Source organism: Notamacropus eugenii, chromosome 5 (assembly GCF_028372415.1).
Source record: "Notamacropus eugenii isolate mMacEug1 chromosome 5, mMacEug1.pri_v2, whole genome shotgun sequence".
Classification (NCBI taxonomy): domain Eukaryota; kingdom Metazoa; phylum Chordata; class Mammalia; order Diprotodontia; family Macropodidae; genus Notamacropus; species Notamacropus eugenii.
Genome location: NC_092876.1, coordinates 81223891 through 81240504, shown reverse-complemented (window position 1 = coordinate 81240504; position 16614 = coordinate 81223891). Strand labels below are relative to the sequence as shown.

At 50.2% G+C, this 16614-nt stretch overlaps 2 protein-coding genes across 2 annotated transcripts in view; one reads left to right on the top strand and one right to left on the bottom strand.

The window, feature by feature from the left end:
• Positions 1-1799: 1799 nt before the first annotated feature.
• FHL3 (four and a half LIM domains 3) lies at positions 1800-12206 on the bottom strand. The gene is made up of 6 exons (XM_072609987.1): positions 12102-12206; positions 4090-4259; positions 3674-3848; positions 3362-3531; positions 2806-2992; positions 1800-2615 (listed from the first exon to the last, which is right to left on the bottom strand). Exons 2-6 carry the CDS (start codon positions 4243-4245, stop codon positions 2461-2463), a joined length of 843 nt encoding a protein of 280 aa, XP_072466088.1. The 5' UTR covers positions 4246-4259; positions 12102-12206; the 3' UTR covers positions 1800-2460.
• UTP11 (UTP11 small subunit processome component) overlaps positions 11182-16614 on the top strand; it is a 21107-nt gene continuing 15674 nt past the window's right edge. The window contains exon 1 of the mRNA XM_072609988.1: positions 11182-11381. The gene's annotated coding sequence lies outside the window, so the exon portion shown is untranslated. The remainder of the gene's footprint in view (positions 11382-16614) is intronic.

Below are 16614 nucleotides of genomic sequence, written 5' to 3'. Positions count from 1 at the left end.
CTGAAGGCTGAATTAGAGGGTGGAGGCGGAGGACTGGTGAGGAGGCTACTGTATATTTCTGCTCCCCTGAAGTGGGTGTGGGGAAAGGAGACACCCTTAGCTTCCAGGCTCGAGTAACCTTAGGCGTGTGAGTCTTTGTGTTTGTCTGTCTGGGACACAAAGGGAGGAGAACGAAGTGAGAGAGAGAAGTAAGACAGGCAGATCGGGCCAAGGAGCGAGAAAGTTTCTGCGGTCTGACTGCAGTCAAGTTACTGAGCCACGGGCAGGGGGAAGGGCTGGCTGGAAAGGGAGAAAGGGGGAATGGGGGAGGTGGGGTGCGGAGGCAAACTGGAGGAGTGTGGCCCCCCTCCCTACGTCCCAGGGGGAGGGGACGCGTAGTCATTCAGACGCCGACCTCCCTCAGTCCCCCTCCTCCTATTTTGGGGGGCAGCCCCCTTCCCTGTCCCAAACCGATCCATGAATCACCCGCGTTGGGAGCGGGAGGGGAAGGCGGGGCCGTGACCCATTCATGCCGGGAATCGGATCCAGATGTTCCTGCCTCGTGCAGCTGCTCCTTTGCCTTTTTTGGCTAAAAACGTGCAGCCGAGAGCGAATCCCCGGGGGGAAGGGGGTGCCTAGCGGCCCCCCTCTCCCCATCTCGGGAAAGTGTTGAGGGGCAAGGAGCTGTAGTGGGGGTCCAGGGACTGTGGCAATGAAGGCAAGGAGCCTCTCTTCTCGCTAGCTCGCCCCTTTGGGGGACTTTGTGAGGGTGGAGGATAAGGGGAAAGGCGAGGTGAGGATGGAGAGGACCAGGAGGAGGTAGCTTGACTGCAGGGAAAGGAACGCCCCTGCATCCAGTCAGCGTCCTCATCTCTAAAATGGGAGCATTTATACGTCCCTGATCTACTTCACCACGCAGTTGTGCGAATAAGATCATTTAATAATGAGCATTTAGACAGACCTTTAAGGCTGGAAAAGAACTTTACAAATGTTATCTCACTGGATCCTCACAACAACCCTGAGGTGGCTGCTATTAATTATACGCATTTTACAGATGAGAAAACTGAAGCCAAGCTGGAGACCTGCCTTGGGGTGGCTGAGGCCAGATGACAACTCAGTCTTCCTGATCCCTGGTCCTGGGCTCTATCCGCTGTACTACACCCCTGCCTGCCTCCGCAAAGAGCTACAGAAACCAGTCAATCAAGGAGCATTTACTACCAACTATGTGCCAGGCATCCAGGGGTGGGGAACCTGCAGCCTCCAGGCCACACGTGGCCCTCCAGGTCTTCAAGTTCGGCCCTTGGACTGAGTCCGAACTTCACAGAACAAGAATTTGTAGCCTCGAGGCTGCAGGTTCCCCACTCCTGTACTAGGCCCCAAGGATATAGAGCTATGAGCCATTAAAATTATAACCCCCTGTCAGACTGTATTTTGAGAAGTCTAATATAGGGGAAGGAGGTGGGGGGTAGTTAGGATCAGGATGCTTCTCACAGAGGCTTGATGTGGGACCTCTGGGAGATCTCTTTGCGGCCATAGGCCTCAGTTTGTGAGAGGGGTTCTGTAAGTTTAAGGCACTGTAGGACATGTGATTGAAATTTTTGCCACCATTCCTCCATCCCCACAGAGGACAGAAGATTAAAGCTATCCTTTAAGGTGCAGCAGGAGGCTGTGGGAAAGGGAGGGGTGTGTGCGTGTGTGTGCGCACGTGCGTGTGTGTGCGCACGTGCGTGCGTGCGTGCGTGCGTGTGTGTGTGTGTTGGGAAGAACAGGAGTCTGGGGTTAGGGAAACCCTCCTCCCCCTCAAAAAGTAACTGCTACAGTTTCATCACACTTTTATTGCAGAAGCAAGAAAGGAGAGGGAGGATGAATGGTTCCCCCTTCCCCTTTACTCCCCCAACCCCAATTAAGGCCCCTGTATCCTTTTCTCCTCCTCATTCCCCACCCCCAACCCAGTTTAGTCCTCAGAGCCAAGGCTGCCTCACACAGATGAGGGCAGGGAAGGACGGTGTCAGGCCTCTGCTGATATAGCCAGGGTTTAAGGCCCTCTGGGAGGATGAAGAAAATCTTTGGGTTGGGAGTCCCTGGGTCCTGGGTTTGTTGTGGGTTGGAGCGATCTCAGGTTTAAGGGCCTTTGGTTAGAGACTTGGGGGTTAGGATTTCAGGCAGGGCAGGAGACTCTTGGTGAGGGTCTCAGGTTCCATTGACTCCTAGAGCTAGAAGGGACCTCAGAGGTCATTTAGTCCAACCCCTACCTAAGCAGGAAGATTGTTCTACAACATCCTGAATAAATGGTCATCCAGCCTCTGCTTCAACACTTCCAGTGACAGGGAGCGCACTACCTTATAAGCTGGGATTGGAGAGCTGTGGGAATGGGGGCATCCTGAGTTTGGGAAGGGGCAACCAAGGAGACGTTTGGGTTTATAGGAGACCCCAGTTTTGAGGTGGGAGTATCCTGGGAGGTCCCCAGCCGGGGAGGCTCCCTCAGAGATCAGCTTGGCTGCATCCTTGGCAGAGAACTTGATCTCCATCGGGTATGAATCCCTGGCCCACCAGGGAGGTGGAGCAACGGGCACAAGAGAAGCAGCTGTGGTGCCAGTGGCGGTCCTCAAATGACACATACTTGCCCCCGCCAAGTCCTGCAGGGGGTAGGAGAAATGGAAAAGGTGAGGTCAGATCCCCCAATAACCCTCCTCTCGTTCGCAGAAGACTCCCTCCACTCCTCTAGTCATAATTTTATGGGTCCACATTATCTAGCAGGAGAAAGCCTCCCCAACCAATCTCTACCATAATAACCCGCCCCCTCCCCAATAGGTACCAATGCCCCACCTGTGATGGGCCGCTTGCAGCTGCTACATTTTGGTGCGTAGAGCTCCCCAAAGCAATTCACGCAATAGGGGTCATCGTCCCGGGATGTAAACTGTTGGCCAGCCAGGGGGGTTTGACACCCAGTGCAGACCAGGCACTCTCGGTGCCAGGGCTGGTCACGATAAGTCACTCCACCTTGTGTCAGTGTCTGGTAGAACAGGGACACAGTCAGGGGGCATGACACGAAGGGCAGAGGGGTACAAGGGATATCAATTTGGGAACATACATTATGAAATTAGGGGGCCAGGGTCAGGGAGCATGGAATTGGATTTAGGATACTGGTCTGGAGTAGAAGGGGAGCGACCTTGCATCATTCTCTGGCTCCTTTTGGCAAAGCCTTGGAAATCTGACATGAGAAGGAGATGGACATTTTAGAGGTACCAAGAGTCCTGGGCCCAGCTGCCAAGCTGGCTTTGGTTTCTAGACATTTAGATTCCATCTTAGATCTGGGTCCAGAGCCCTGACCTCCATTTTCCATATCTCCATGTCCTCCTCCCCAAACCCTCCCTGATCTTACCTTGCTGCAGCGGGCACATCGAGGGGCAAACTTGCTTTCATAGCAAGGCACGCAGTAGTGAGCACCCTTGTCTGGCACAAAGGAATGAGAGCCTAGGGGCTGCTCACAGCCGCTGCAGAGGAAGCAGTGTTCATGCCAGGTCTGACCCCCGTACTCTAGCTTCCGAGACCCTGGTTGGGAAGGAAAAGGGGTCAAAAGGACAGAAAAGAACAGCCCCTTCCTTCGGGGACTCCACTTGCCCTGCACTTCCAACACAGCCACATCTTGCCCATCCTTCCCATCCAAGGGACCTGTCAGTCCCCATGCCCATACCAGGCATGACAGTCTCCCCACAGGCTGAGCACTGGGAGGAGAAGGCGCTGCAGTAACACTCGTTACACAAGAGCTCATTGTCCTGGCAAGTAAAAGGCTCGTCTGCCAGGGACTTCTCACAGCGGCAGCAGCGGAAACAGCCTTCATGGTAGTGGCGATCTTCATAGAATAGTTCCTGTATTGGGACAGAGGAAAAGGAATAACACACTTGGGTTTAGAGTCAACTCCTCACCACTTCCAAGGCCACATGCCCTCTGGACATTCTCCTGGACACATCCTTCTTCACTGTATTCCTCTGAGGCACAAAGCCCTTTCCCAGTTTCTCAGATAAGGAAACTGAAGCCCAGAATAGATCTAAGATAGAATCTAAGTGTCTAGAAACCAAAGCCAGCCTGGCAGCTGGTGGCCATCCTCACCCGAGAGTCATGTCCAATAAGCTCCTTGCACTCGGCGCATGTATTGGCAAAGGTACCATCATAGCAGGGAACACAGTGGGGGCCACCCTCTGCCTGGATGTATTTTCGGCCATATAGGGACTCCCCACACTTGGCACAGTCGAAGGCCTCGCTCATGGTGTAAAGGGGCCCTGAAGGGAGAGATCGCAAGAGTCAGGGGTCATGGCCTGAGGAGAGTGGTCACATAGGTGCAATGGGAACAGAGAAATGGTCAAAAGAAGGAGGAATTCAACTCCCTCAGATCTACTCCATGAAATAAGGAAGGTCAGTGTCCAGCTGGGCTAGAGTGGCCTAGCAGGTAGACAAGGTGGATAGTCATCATGGATACAACATTCAGGATGGTGTGACAAGGGCTACTGGTTTTTAGGTACTCTGTCTTAGACACAAAGACTATTAATGCCAGAACATCTCACTCTCTTTGACTTGAAGGCGTTTATTGTATGCTAGGTCATGTCCTAAGTGCCCCAATTTTCAAAACCTGCTCAGTCTTTTCTCAGCTCTGGGGCTAAGTGGGGGAACATAGTCCATGCCAAGGTAGCCTTAGAAGGGAGAAGCCAGAATTGGCCAAATTGTGTTGAGGAAAGAATGGGGGAAATTGCCTTTGAAATCTTAAGGCAACACTCCCCTTCAACTCTGGTCCAAAGAAAGGAGGGATAAGGGGCCTAGTGGCTTAAGGCTACAAAGAGGTCCTGGGAGATATGGACATACTTAGTTGGTGTATGGAGGGCTCCCCATCTTCTGTGGATTGATACCATACTCTGAACTCCAGGGGAGATGGGTCAGATCAGAGACAGGAAGAAGAGACTGCTTCCTAATTTGGGTCCTAGCAGAACTTGATGGAGGGATGAACCCCCTCCCCCACAAATGACTCACTTCCTGTCCTAGCTCTGAGGAGTTCCTTCCACTACCCCCCCACTACTTCCCTCTATACTCAAGCTTTCCTTCCCTGGTGACTGATCTGGGTAAGGGGGCAGAGTGACGGGCGTTCTCTTTGCCCCATCCTAACTCCCCTCAAAGATCTAATGCAAAACTCTACCCCTTTCCCAGGCCCCCAGAGAACACCAAGGAGACCTCGTTATAATGGGAGCAAACTATGATTCTGGTGCCCAGCGCTGTGGACAGACCAAAGAAAAGCCCGGGTGGGTGTCAGAGAGAACACAGCTCAGGACTCAGAGAAAAGGAGAAAGGGAAGCAGTATGGTCTATTATTAGAAAGGGTATTGGTTTTGAAGTCTGAGAATTGGGGTTCAAATCTCAGCTCTAATACTACTTGTTTGACCTTGGGTATGTTAATTCACTCCTTTTTGTCCCCTTGAGGCAACTGGGGTTTAGTGACTTGACCAGGGTCACACAGTTAAGTAAGTGTCCGAATCTGAACTCAGGTTCCCCTAATGCCAAGGCCAGTGCTCTGTGTACTGTGGCACCACCTAGCTGCCCTGTTAATTCACTTATATTCATTCATATTCAAGCCCTTGGTTTCCTCATCAGTGAAATAATAAGAGCTAGCTATTATTATATAGTGCTTAAAGTGTGCAAAGGGGGAAGTTAGAGGGTTAGACTAATAGTCTCTAAGTTCCTTCTATTTCTAAATCTATGATCACTCAACAAACATTTATTAAGTACCTACTATGTGCCAGGGACCATGCTAGGTCTGAGGATCCAAAGACAACTATGAAACAGTCCTTGCCCTCTAGGTCTTTACATTCTAGGTGTAAAGACAACATGCACATACCTAAGAGTAATGACATGTGTTTCAAAAGCCTTTCCCGTAGAGGCTACAGTTAACATAGCTTTAGAAGCCAAATGGATTGTTGTGGGAATTACTGTTTTAACTGTGTTGGGAGAGCAGAATGGGGATGGAGAGGTCCTCTTTCTTGAAGGCACTGTTTAAACCCTTGTTTTTCAAAAGATAAGATTTCCTGAGAAGGGACTTTATTTGGGATCCTGAGTGAACTGAATGGTGGATCTGTGTTTCCAGAAGTAAGGAGAAGTCATCTGTAGTTACAGTGATTGTTGGAGGTCACTGTGGCTGTGATCAAAAATACTTTTATCTAATCTTATGAAATTAAAGAATTTAATATATAAAGATATACAAGTAACTATGATTCAGAAAAGAGATTTCTATTGTTTATTAAATAAATGACATTTGATGAACTGATGTTGGGCCCTGAGCTTAATTTATTGATAGTTATATTAAATGTTATTAATGAGGAAACAAATAAATATGCTCCTAGATTACCTTACTGCTTGGGGTAAAGTACTACTTAGGTAGCAGACTGAGAGGTGACCAATAAGTGAGTGTGGGCCTTATATAATCGTGCTAATAATAATGTACAAAGTAAGTGGAAAGGAATTTCTGGAGGGAGGACACTAGCAGCTGGGCACTTATGGGGTAGGTGATGAGGGAGATGTAATAGCTCCTCATGGTCCATGCCCAAGAAAAAAGAGAGGAGATGCCACAAGTTGCTTTCCTTCTGGCCCACTCTTAGAACCCTACTGTTTAACTGTATGTTTATTTTGTATATATCTTGTGTTTACTTATCTGCAAACATGTTGCATCCCTCTACTACAGAATCAGAATCAGATTTTTAAATGCATAAAATACACAGAAATGCAAAGGTAACAATTATATTACAATACACTTATCCAAATTTTTTTCAAGAATAAATTCACAGACTACAGGGGTTAAGAAGCTGTGTTCTAGTGGAATGTAAACTCCTTGAAGGTAGGAGTTATTTCATTTTCTTCTCTTTATGTCCTATACTTAGCAAAGTGCTTGGCACTTGGCAGACCCTTAATTAAGGCTTGTTGATGGGAAGGGATGGGGGCAAGCAGAATTCAGCCCAAGGGTGAGAAGTCAGTGTGGGGAGACTGTCAAAAACTGAGAGGGAACGGTTAGGCTTCCAGAAGGCTTGGATTTTCCAGCCCTTTCTACTAGCCCACTCCCCAGGCCTCCAGCCACTCAGGTCCATTTGTTTTCCCACAGCATGAATTGGCAGTCTTGGTGTCTGACATATGTAGTATCTGTGGGGAGCACAGATGGCCAGATGTCAAAATTTGTTAGCAAATGAAAAGAAAGAAAAAGAGATGGGGAGAGAGAGAGAGGGAGAAGACATGCACTACACAGTATCTACCTCTGATAGATCACTCGCTGCCTGTACTCCTACTATGCCTGATCTCATTCAGTGTCTTGATGCACCTGGCAAAATACTCCTCAGACTTTAGGACTGGCTAAGTTGCTCCTTACAAAGCTGTAAGTTCATTCCTTCCCTTCCCCTGCCTCTACAGTGAATGGTTCCCTCCTTCTACCTTTTCCTGGTTTTTTGAGGGGGACAGATTAAAAGAATTTGCATTTGGAGGGAGGAAGGCAGAAATGGTGTTTTATATAATGGGAAAACCACTGGACTTGGCTCCAGGATACTTGGTTTTAAGTTCCAATTCTGCCACTCAATCTTGGTTACCAAGTTATATGACCTCAGAAAAATCATTCCATCTCTCTGAACCTCAGTTTTCTCATCTGTAAAATGGGGGCAGTAATAACCTGCTCTGCCTTCCTCATAGTTGTCAAGAAAAAAGCTGTTTGTGAACATTAGAGTCATCTAAAATGTGAACTACAATTATCTTATCTTCCTCCATCTAAATCTTACTTCCCCATGGCTCCTGGCTGGGCTTAGGAGGGGAGGGAGGGGAGGCGGAAGGAGGGGAGCCCTAGGAGCTGTTGCTGCAGACACCCGGCCCCCAAACTTCAGACAGTTTCCATTTTCTCAGGAACAAAGCGTGTTTGTGGGGTGAGGTCATCAGCGCAGCTGCCTCTGCAGCAGACGCAGGAGTTGGAGTAGATGGGATTGGGGGTTGGGGGCAGAGGGGGTCCCAGGTTACCCCAACCCCCTTCTCAGAAGCATCTAAGACAAAAGTCCCCTAGGTAGACACCAGTTTCCTCTCCCCTAGCCTCAAGTTTGGACTCATTGGAGAACCTGGAACTCAGCCTAGGGTAAGACTGAGAAAGGTAACAGAGTGGGACAGGAAGGGGCTGGAAGTAGGAGGAGGAGAAGATGGGAAGGCCCTGGGGCAGAGGCAGAGAAAAGCCGGGGAAGTTAAAGGGACAGAGACCAAAGCATGCAATTCTACTGGGGAAAAGTAGCCTGGCCATTGAGCTGCCCTTCACACCTCTCCCCATCCCCACTCAGGTTTCCTTCAGGCCTCCCATTACATTCATTTCCCCACTCTCCCACACACACATCTAGTTACTCATTTGATCCTCCCTTCAGTTTCCCCTTCAGCTCCCTTCATTTTATCCTTTGCACCTCCCCCCCACCTCCCTTACCACCACACTTCCCTAAACGCTATCCCTCATTCCTTCCCACAGCGACTCTCATATTCCCCTCTCCTGCCACACCTGAGACCAACCTGGATTGGTAGAGCTAGGGAGAAGGAGCTGCAGACAGGACAAGAGACTGGCTCTCCCCCAAGATACTTCTGTTCTGACTTTGAGGAGAAAAAAACCTTTCCCCTTCCCCTGAGTGGAGGTTTCCTCTCCAACAAACCTCTCTGATGAGCTGAACTCAGTCCAGGTTGGTAGGGTAACCTGGTCACCCTCCACCTCATACTAGCCTTTGGGAGTTGGGCTAAATGGTCTCAGAGTCCCTTTCCTGAATCGGTGATAGGGCCAGTGGATTTAGGGGAAAGAAACCAGAAAAAGAGCTGAGGTTCCTTTGAGGTTCAGTCATTCTTGGGGAACAGGGATCCCCTATCAGACTACTCTGACCACAATGATCTTTTCCAGGGATATTACTTCCCTGGGACTCAGGAGTTCATGTCAGTCCCTTGGGCCATGGTGGTTTGGGGAGGGATTCCCAGAAAAGGGCTATCTGCTCCTTTTCCTCTAGGATGTGTAGGGTAAACGTAGTTCTGTTACAGGGAATCAGTGCTTACTTGACTAATGAGTCCATCAGCAAATCTATCAGTCAATATGGGACTCTATCAAGACCCCTGAACTTGTTTCCCAGGGACCATGGCTCTGTGCCTCAGCTTCCCCTTCTGTACAGAGGGGAAAGATCCCTCTGGGAAAGGATATGTGCAAAGCTGAGAGAGCTCTGGGGGAAACAGGTTCCTGTTCTCCAGAATGTTCCTCCCCTCTGTCCTGGGCATCTCTATTCCCCCCATTTCCCTCCTCCCTCCCCCCCAGCTCATGTTTCCTTTGGCCCAGCATCTGAAGCTCCCCTTGGCCATTCAATACTATATGTGAGAGTGGTCAGTGCAGGTGGGGAGTGTGGCAGGACATCCGTCTGGGAGTGTTCAAGACCCTTTCCTTCCTCCCTGGCCTGGCCTCCAGCTCCTGAAACAAGGGGTTTCCCCTCCTAAGTCGTGGAAGGGGGAAGTCAGAGAATAATAAGACTTAGCTGGCATTCATAAAGCACTTAGCCTAGATTATTTTATTAAGTTCTCACTATCCCCATGAGGCAGCAACAAGAGACGTTATTATCCATAGCTGCCAATGACAGGACTTGAACCCAGGTCTACCGGACTTCTGGACCAACAATCCATCTAGCACACACTACAAAGCCCATCTGGTCTTCCTGGTGCAGCTAGAGTAACTGAGTTTTGTGGATGAGATTTAGAATCCCTTCAGGCCACTCTCTTCAATCCCCCCCTCCCCTGCCCCAATTTATACCCTCCATTTCCTTTCCAGGAGCTTCCTGCCCCTCAAATTTAGGTACTAGTCAGAAAAAGGTTGGGGGGGGGGGGCAAGAAGTCACCAGAATGCAGAGTCCTGTGTACTGGATTCCCTCTTCCCCCAAGGTACAACAGCTACAATCGAAAGGAGAATCTCAACGCTCTGAGATCTACACAGAGCCATTTAGTCCCTTAACTCCTGGAATCCTGTCTGAATGGCCAGGGGCAGGATCTTAAGATATTGATTTTTTTATGCCCAGGAGTGGGCAGGCTTTGAGTTTCCCCAGTGCAGTGGTGCTGGTGGCCCAAGTGGGTAACAAAGATCAGAGAATCTCCATCCCTTCCTAGGCATTAGTTGAAGTCCGGGACGCTTCCCCCTAAGAGGGAGTGCCTTCCGTGTGGTTCTCCCTTCTTAAATTTCTCAGAGCACTTAGTCTAACTCTCCCTTGTTCCTATCACATTCTCTCTAGTAGGAGGCTTAATTTTGTTTCCATTGAGTCAGATCCCCCATAGCAGATTGTAAATTCCAGCCAGGTAGGGACAGTGGCCGTAGTAATTGTCGTTCTTGTATTCTTGGAATCTAGCACAGTAGTCATTTGGTAATAAATATTTGGTGAATTGAATTGAACTGAATTGTTATATTCTATAGCCAAGAATGGAGCTCCTGTCTAGGAACAAAAATGTAGAAAGGGCTCCCTGATCAGTCTATCCAGCATGAGAATTAAGAGGAAGCCCAGGTATTCCCTCAGGTTCAGCCTCCTTAGCTCCAGTGGAAAAGACACTATAGAACCCCAGACTGCAGGGTTACCCAGACATCTTTCTCCCTCCCTCCTTCCTTTCTGACACACCTGGTATCATGTCTCTGAGCCCTACAGGAATCATTGGCTCCAAGAGACTGCCAATACTGAATTCTCAGGGGAGAGGAGAGATCTGGAAATGTTTCAGCCAAGCTGGCCAAAAGGCAGAGAACATTAACAGGGTTGGGGTCTAGGTTCCCTTTTCTTCCTCTATCACTGAGGGCCAGATACTCCCAGTTCCCTAAATGTTCATGTAAATAAAGTTTCCCATTATTCCCACTAACTGCTCCACAGTTTGGAAGGGCATACATATGTGAGGACATTTATTTCCCCACAGGCTAGCACAGAATCTGCCCTGCACCCCACCCCTCAGCTGTGACTAGGACTACAACCTTCCCTCTCTGCCCCCTCCCCCTTTCCTCCCCTTCCACAGATTCCAAGAGTTGGTGGGTTTGTTGACAGAATACTCAGGGGGAGAAATTTAACACACTTTCTCTCTCTCTCTGTCTGTTTGTCTCTCTCTCCCTACCTCCTTCCTTCCCTCCCCCTTACCACTACTAGCTGCTTGGCACCAGAGCTAAATTCTCTTTCTTTCCCCCCCTCCCCACCATGGGGGCTTAGAAGGACAAAGCTGCTTGCGAAAGGAAAAGGTTGGGTACAAAGGGATGGAGAGATGAAACTCCCATGGGCCCAGGGACAGCCAGTTCATTCAGTCTTTGTCCCCTGGGGCTGAGGCACTGGAACAGAGATCTGAATTGGAAGATAAAAGTTTGGAGCTCGCCAGGTAAGTGTCTCACTCTGAGCCTCTGTGTGTCTGTTTCTCTTTCCCTGATGCCTCCTCCATCTTTGTCTCTCAATCGTGTCTCAGTCTCTCAGTGTCTCCGAATTTCTGTCTTTTTCTTCTCCAACTTGGCTCCCAACAACAGTCCCACACCCAGTGGGACAGCGGGAGTCTCCGCCCGGCCTCCCTCCCTCATCCCCTAAGGGAGAACCTGGCCAGGACCAGAAACTAGCCGGCCGGTTCCCCGCGGGAGGGCACGGACAGCGGCCTTTGGGGAAGGGCGGGGAAGAGGGAGATGTCAGTGGGGTTTCGGCAGCGGGAAGCTCATTCCCATCCCCGGCCTCGACTATGCAGCACAGCTCAGCACGGTCTCCCGGGCTCTGGGGGCGCTCGGAAGCTGGGACCCTGAACAAGCAGGCAGGCAAGCCAGCCAGGGACAGGCGGAGAAACAGCTGCCGTTAACTCTTTGTGTGCCAGCCGGGAACTCCTCTCTGCTCCCCGCGCCCCCGACTCCCGCCACACCTTCCTGCCCCAGCAGGAGGGGACTGACAGACCTGGGACGTGGGGCTGGGGGCACATTCAAGGGTAGAGTCCAGCCAGCAGGCTTGATGGGGTGGAGGAGGGGGCGCAGCCGCTGAGGGGGCCGAGGGCGGGGTGCGGGGGCAGGATCCTGGTTGGCCGAGTCTTTCTGTCCGCCGCCGTGCTCGGGGCGGTGGCTCTTACCTGGGGGGCCGGGGCTGGACGCGCGGCTCGGACGACTCCTGTCCAGAGACTGTGTGGGCGACTCTGAGCACTACGTCCCTAACCCCTCCCGGAGGAAGTGAGGGCGGGAGCCCGCCCAGCCCAGCCCGGACCCCGCCCCCGGCCCCCCTCCCCCCAACTCGGCCCAGTGCCTCTCGGACCCACCCCCCCTCCTGGTTAGTCTCCCCGCCACAACCTGGGGCCCGCCCCCTCGACCAGAGCCTCTCCGCGAGTCCCCTTCCCCAAGCTTGGCCTATCTGTGCTGGTCCTCAGCCTAGGGCTTTGCACGTAGTAGGCATTTTGAATTGAAAGCCTTCCCGGGGCTCTTCTGAGCCCGTGGCTCTGGCCTCCCTGGCTGAGGATTAGGGCGTATTATCAGGTGGGGTCTCGAACTTCAGAATGAATATAGAATTTTGTTAATCTAGCCCAATCCCTTCATTTTGCATTTTGAGAAACTGAGGCCCACAGGGTGTAAGTGACTTGCCTAAATCACATAGATGGTATATAGCAAGGCTAGGATTTAAACTATCAGCTCAGGGATTTCAAGCTGGTAGGGCATCTTGTCCAAACCCTTCATTTGACACATCAAGAAACTGAGGCCCAGAGGGATTTGCCCAGGGTCACACAAGTGACAATGAAAGTGGCAGAACCAGAATTTGAAGCCAGGAAATAGGATTCTAAGTCTTGCCCATTTCCCACTATACAAGTTCCTCTGACTCACTCACTATCCACTGATCTCTCCCCTTTTATTTGGTGGAATCTTTCTAGCCCCTACTCCAAGAATCTGAGTATGGCCTCAAGGAGTTCCTACCTATGGGTGGGGTGGAAGTGTCTTTTGTTCCTAGATCCCTAGCCCACTATGACTACGGAGCACAAATTGGATCCCACAGCTTGGGATAAGGAGCTCAGTTGGGGTTAGCTTAGCTGTAGCCCAGGCAAAGGTAGGGGCATGGTCTCTCAGGTCCTAGGACTGTTAGATTTAAGGCTGGAAGGGCATTTAGAGAGCAGTTAGTCATGGTATCATAGACCTAGAAGTGGAAGAGACCTCTGAGGCTATCTATTGTGACCTCCTTATTGTACATGTGGGGAATCTGAGGCCTAGAGACTCTTCTAAGGTCATCTTTGGGGGAATTTGAACCCAGGCCTCTGACTGCAGTTAGTGGTTTTTCCATTGTACCCAAGTATGTCATAACTTTCCTGTTTAACAGAAAAAAGCAGGTTGAGAGAACAAATGGACTCCCCCAAAGTTACATGGGTAACTTTCTCCTTAGCTGACTTGAGAGATGGAGGACATACTCCTCCTATTCATAGTGGTGACAGCAGGAAGGAGAACTCCTGCCGATGGATCTGTGACCTTCCAGAGTTCTTTATTTAAAAGTTATGAGTGCTGGAGTACTTGTGTGTAAGTGAGGAGGGAGGGGTAGTAGAAGGGAGGGAGACGCCTTCTTTCTCCAACCTACCCTCAGGCCCCATCTCTGACACCAAAAATATCCTGACTCTACTGCCTCTGTTTCCCCAGTGTTCAGAAATAACCATGACCTTTGAGGCCCTGGGGAGAGCCTGATGATCCTTGATCCCTTGAGCCCAGTACTTTTAGAGAAGAGAGAAAGGCCAGTGGCTGGGGGTGGGGGTGTTAGGGCTTTTTTTTGCTCCAACCTTCTCCTGTGCCATAGGAGGCTGGGTGACTGCCTGCCTGTTGCCAGTGACACCCTGTCCCCTCCAATGCTTTGATACACCCCCACCAAGGGACGATGGGGCTTGTCACCAGAAATAAATAGCCCCTGAGTGACTGGGGGAGGGAAAGCGGGGGAAGTGAGGAGGCACTGCTGGGGCTGTTTGCAAAATAGAGACAACAAACTGATCCTAGAAATAACCTTCCAGATAAACTGGCTCCAGGGACAATTAAGAACAGAAATTCAAATCCTAGGAGAGCCTCTCCAGCCCCCACCCCATTAGGTTTCTTTCCATTCTGAGGCTCTCGGCCTCTAATTCTGCTTCTTTTCTTAAGACCCAAGGGATTCTGATCAGTGCTAAATTTATTCTGAGCCCTGTGGTGAAGGAAAGCATGGCCTGTGAGTCTTTTCATGTGGTCGTAGGGCAGATCCTTTCCAGTGTCTGTGCCCCAATTTCTTCATCTGCAAAATGAGGGGTTGGCCTAGATGGTCTAAGTTTCCTTTCAACTGGAATGATCCATGAGGAGGCATCAATACTGGAATGCTGGAGGTCTGAGCTTTTGGCCACTATCTTGTGGTCTGGTCTACTGGGGAGAGTCCGATCACTTAGAGGGAGGGGATTCTGCCCTGGGGAGGGAAGGGATCCCTGGGCAGAAGGGGAGCACTGAAGACTGGAATGGATTCTAGGATCCTGGTCCTTTTAGGGAAGAAGGTAATGGAGAAGAAACTAAAAGTTCATGGCTGAATGAAGGAAGTTGAGATCTTTGCCTTTCTCCATCTTTTGTTAAGGGGTTCAGTTGTTGCAGCGCTGGGAGCTTAGGGAATGGAATGGCAGGAAGAAATGGAAGAAATTCAGAGAACATCAGACCCGGGCCTCAGACCACAGAATGTTAGAGTGGTAAGGAACCTTAAAATATAGGTCAGAACTCGAAGGCAGCTCAAAGACCATGTAGAAGGATCACTCATTTCACAGATAGGGAAACCTAGGCTTCTTTTGGAACAAGAGGCAGAGCCAGGGCTAGAACCCAGGTCTTCCAGCTTGGAAGGTCTTCCTTCCAAGGTATTCCTGCTGGAAGGGACCCTAGAGGCCATCTCATTTAATTGCCTTAACAGATGGGGAAACTGAGGCCAAGCGACTTGCTTAAGGGTACATAGGTAATAACGATAATGGAATTTGCACCTGGGCCCTTTGACTCCAAATACAACACTAGTTCCACTGTACCAGCATTACACAAGTATTACCTCAAAAATTCTGTGCTCTGCACTGGGGGAGCCACCAAGATTAAAAAAAAAAAATGGTCCCTGTCCTCAAGAAGCTTACAATGGGTAGGGAAATGAGACCTGTACTCAAACCACCACAATTCAAAATAGCACATAAGAGCACAAGAGAGGTAACAATGTAACAAGAGAATTTGGAGGCAGCAGAGATCACTTTCAGCTAGCAGAGGGACTTTTCAGCCAGGGAACTTTGAGTCTTAAGGCCAGGTATGTCTTAGGACAGTGGGATTTAGAACAGGGATGGGGAACCTGCAGCCTTGAGGCTTCTGGGTCCTCAAGTGTGATCCTTTGACTGCTTTGGATTCAGTCAAGGGATCACACTTGAGTACCTAGAGGGCCACCGGTGGCCTCAAGGCTGCAGGTTTCCCTGATTTAGAATTTAAATGGACCTTAGGGCCCTAGTGTAATCACCTAATTTTGCAGTCAATCAGTCAATAAATGTTTATTGAGCACCTACTCTTTGCTTAGCACCAGAGATGTGAAGGAAGGTAAAAGAAAGTCCCTGCCCTCAAGGAACTCACAGCTTAATGGGGGGGAGACAACATGCAAACACTAACGTACAAACAAATTATATACAGGGTAAATCGGGTCTAATTAACAGAGGGAGGGAGCCAGCATTAAGGGGGACTAGGAAAGACTTGCTGGGGGGGGGGGGAAGGGAGGAGGAATTTTAGCTGGAACTTGAAGGAAGCCAGAGAATCCAGGAGGCTGAGAGGAGGTGGGAGAGACTTCCAGGTGAGAAAAAGTGGGCTGGAGGTAGGATTTGGCCAAGGTCACAGAAGTAGTAAACAGTAGGGCTGGTAGTAAAAGCAATTAGCTGTTACTCCCTGGAGTAGGCTGCCAAATTGGCTGTGTCTTTTTGCCTCCCTCCACAACCCAAGGTCCCCACGTGACCTGTCCCTGGCTTTTTTGGCCTGGGGGGTATGCCACCAGGGGACCCTGTGGGGTTTAGGCCACTTGGACTTTCTGTTCTCTCCTTCACCCCACCCTAGAGGCTCCATGGAACAGGTGCACTGGAGAAGCTGGCAATCAGGCAGCTGCCCCTGATCCACGCTTGCGAGCACGTGAAGGGCAGTGGGGGCAGAGGGAGGAGGAGTAATGTGCAGTAGGGGTTAGGAGGGGTCGGTCCCTGCAGATGCATTCCCTTTGTCCAGGCTGGACTTGGCATGGCTGAATAGGAAGGAACTTGGTTGCCCTGTGGTAGTGTAACCACTAAATATAAAAAAATGCTAATGCAATGAAAACAGCCTTCCTTTTCTTCCCTGTACTATTTCTCTACTCCAACCCCTCCTTTCTCCCCTATCAAGAGAACTTCCTTCCTTCACAGGCTTAATTAGTCATCTTTGCTTTGGGGTGCTCCCTGCAGCTGGAGGTGTGTGTGTGTGTGGGGCCGCCTGCAGCTTGTGCTAGGTCCTGGTGTGTGTGTCTGTGTGTGTGTGTCTGTGTGTCGAGGTGTCCAAAGGCACTCTCTCTGGTCTACAGTTGCTCAGTACTCACATACCTTTAATTTCCAGGGATCTAAGCCAACCCAACCTTACTTTGTA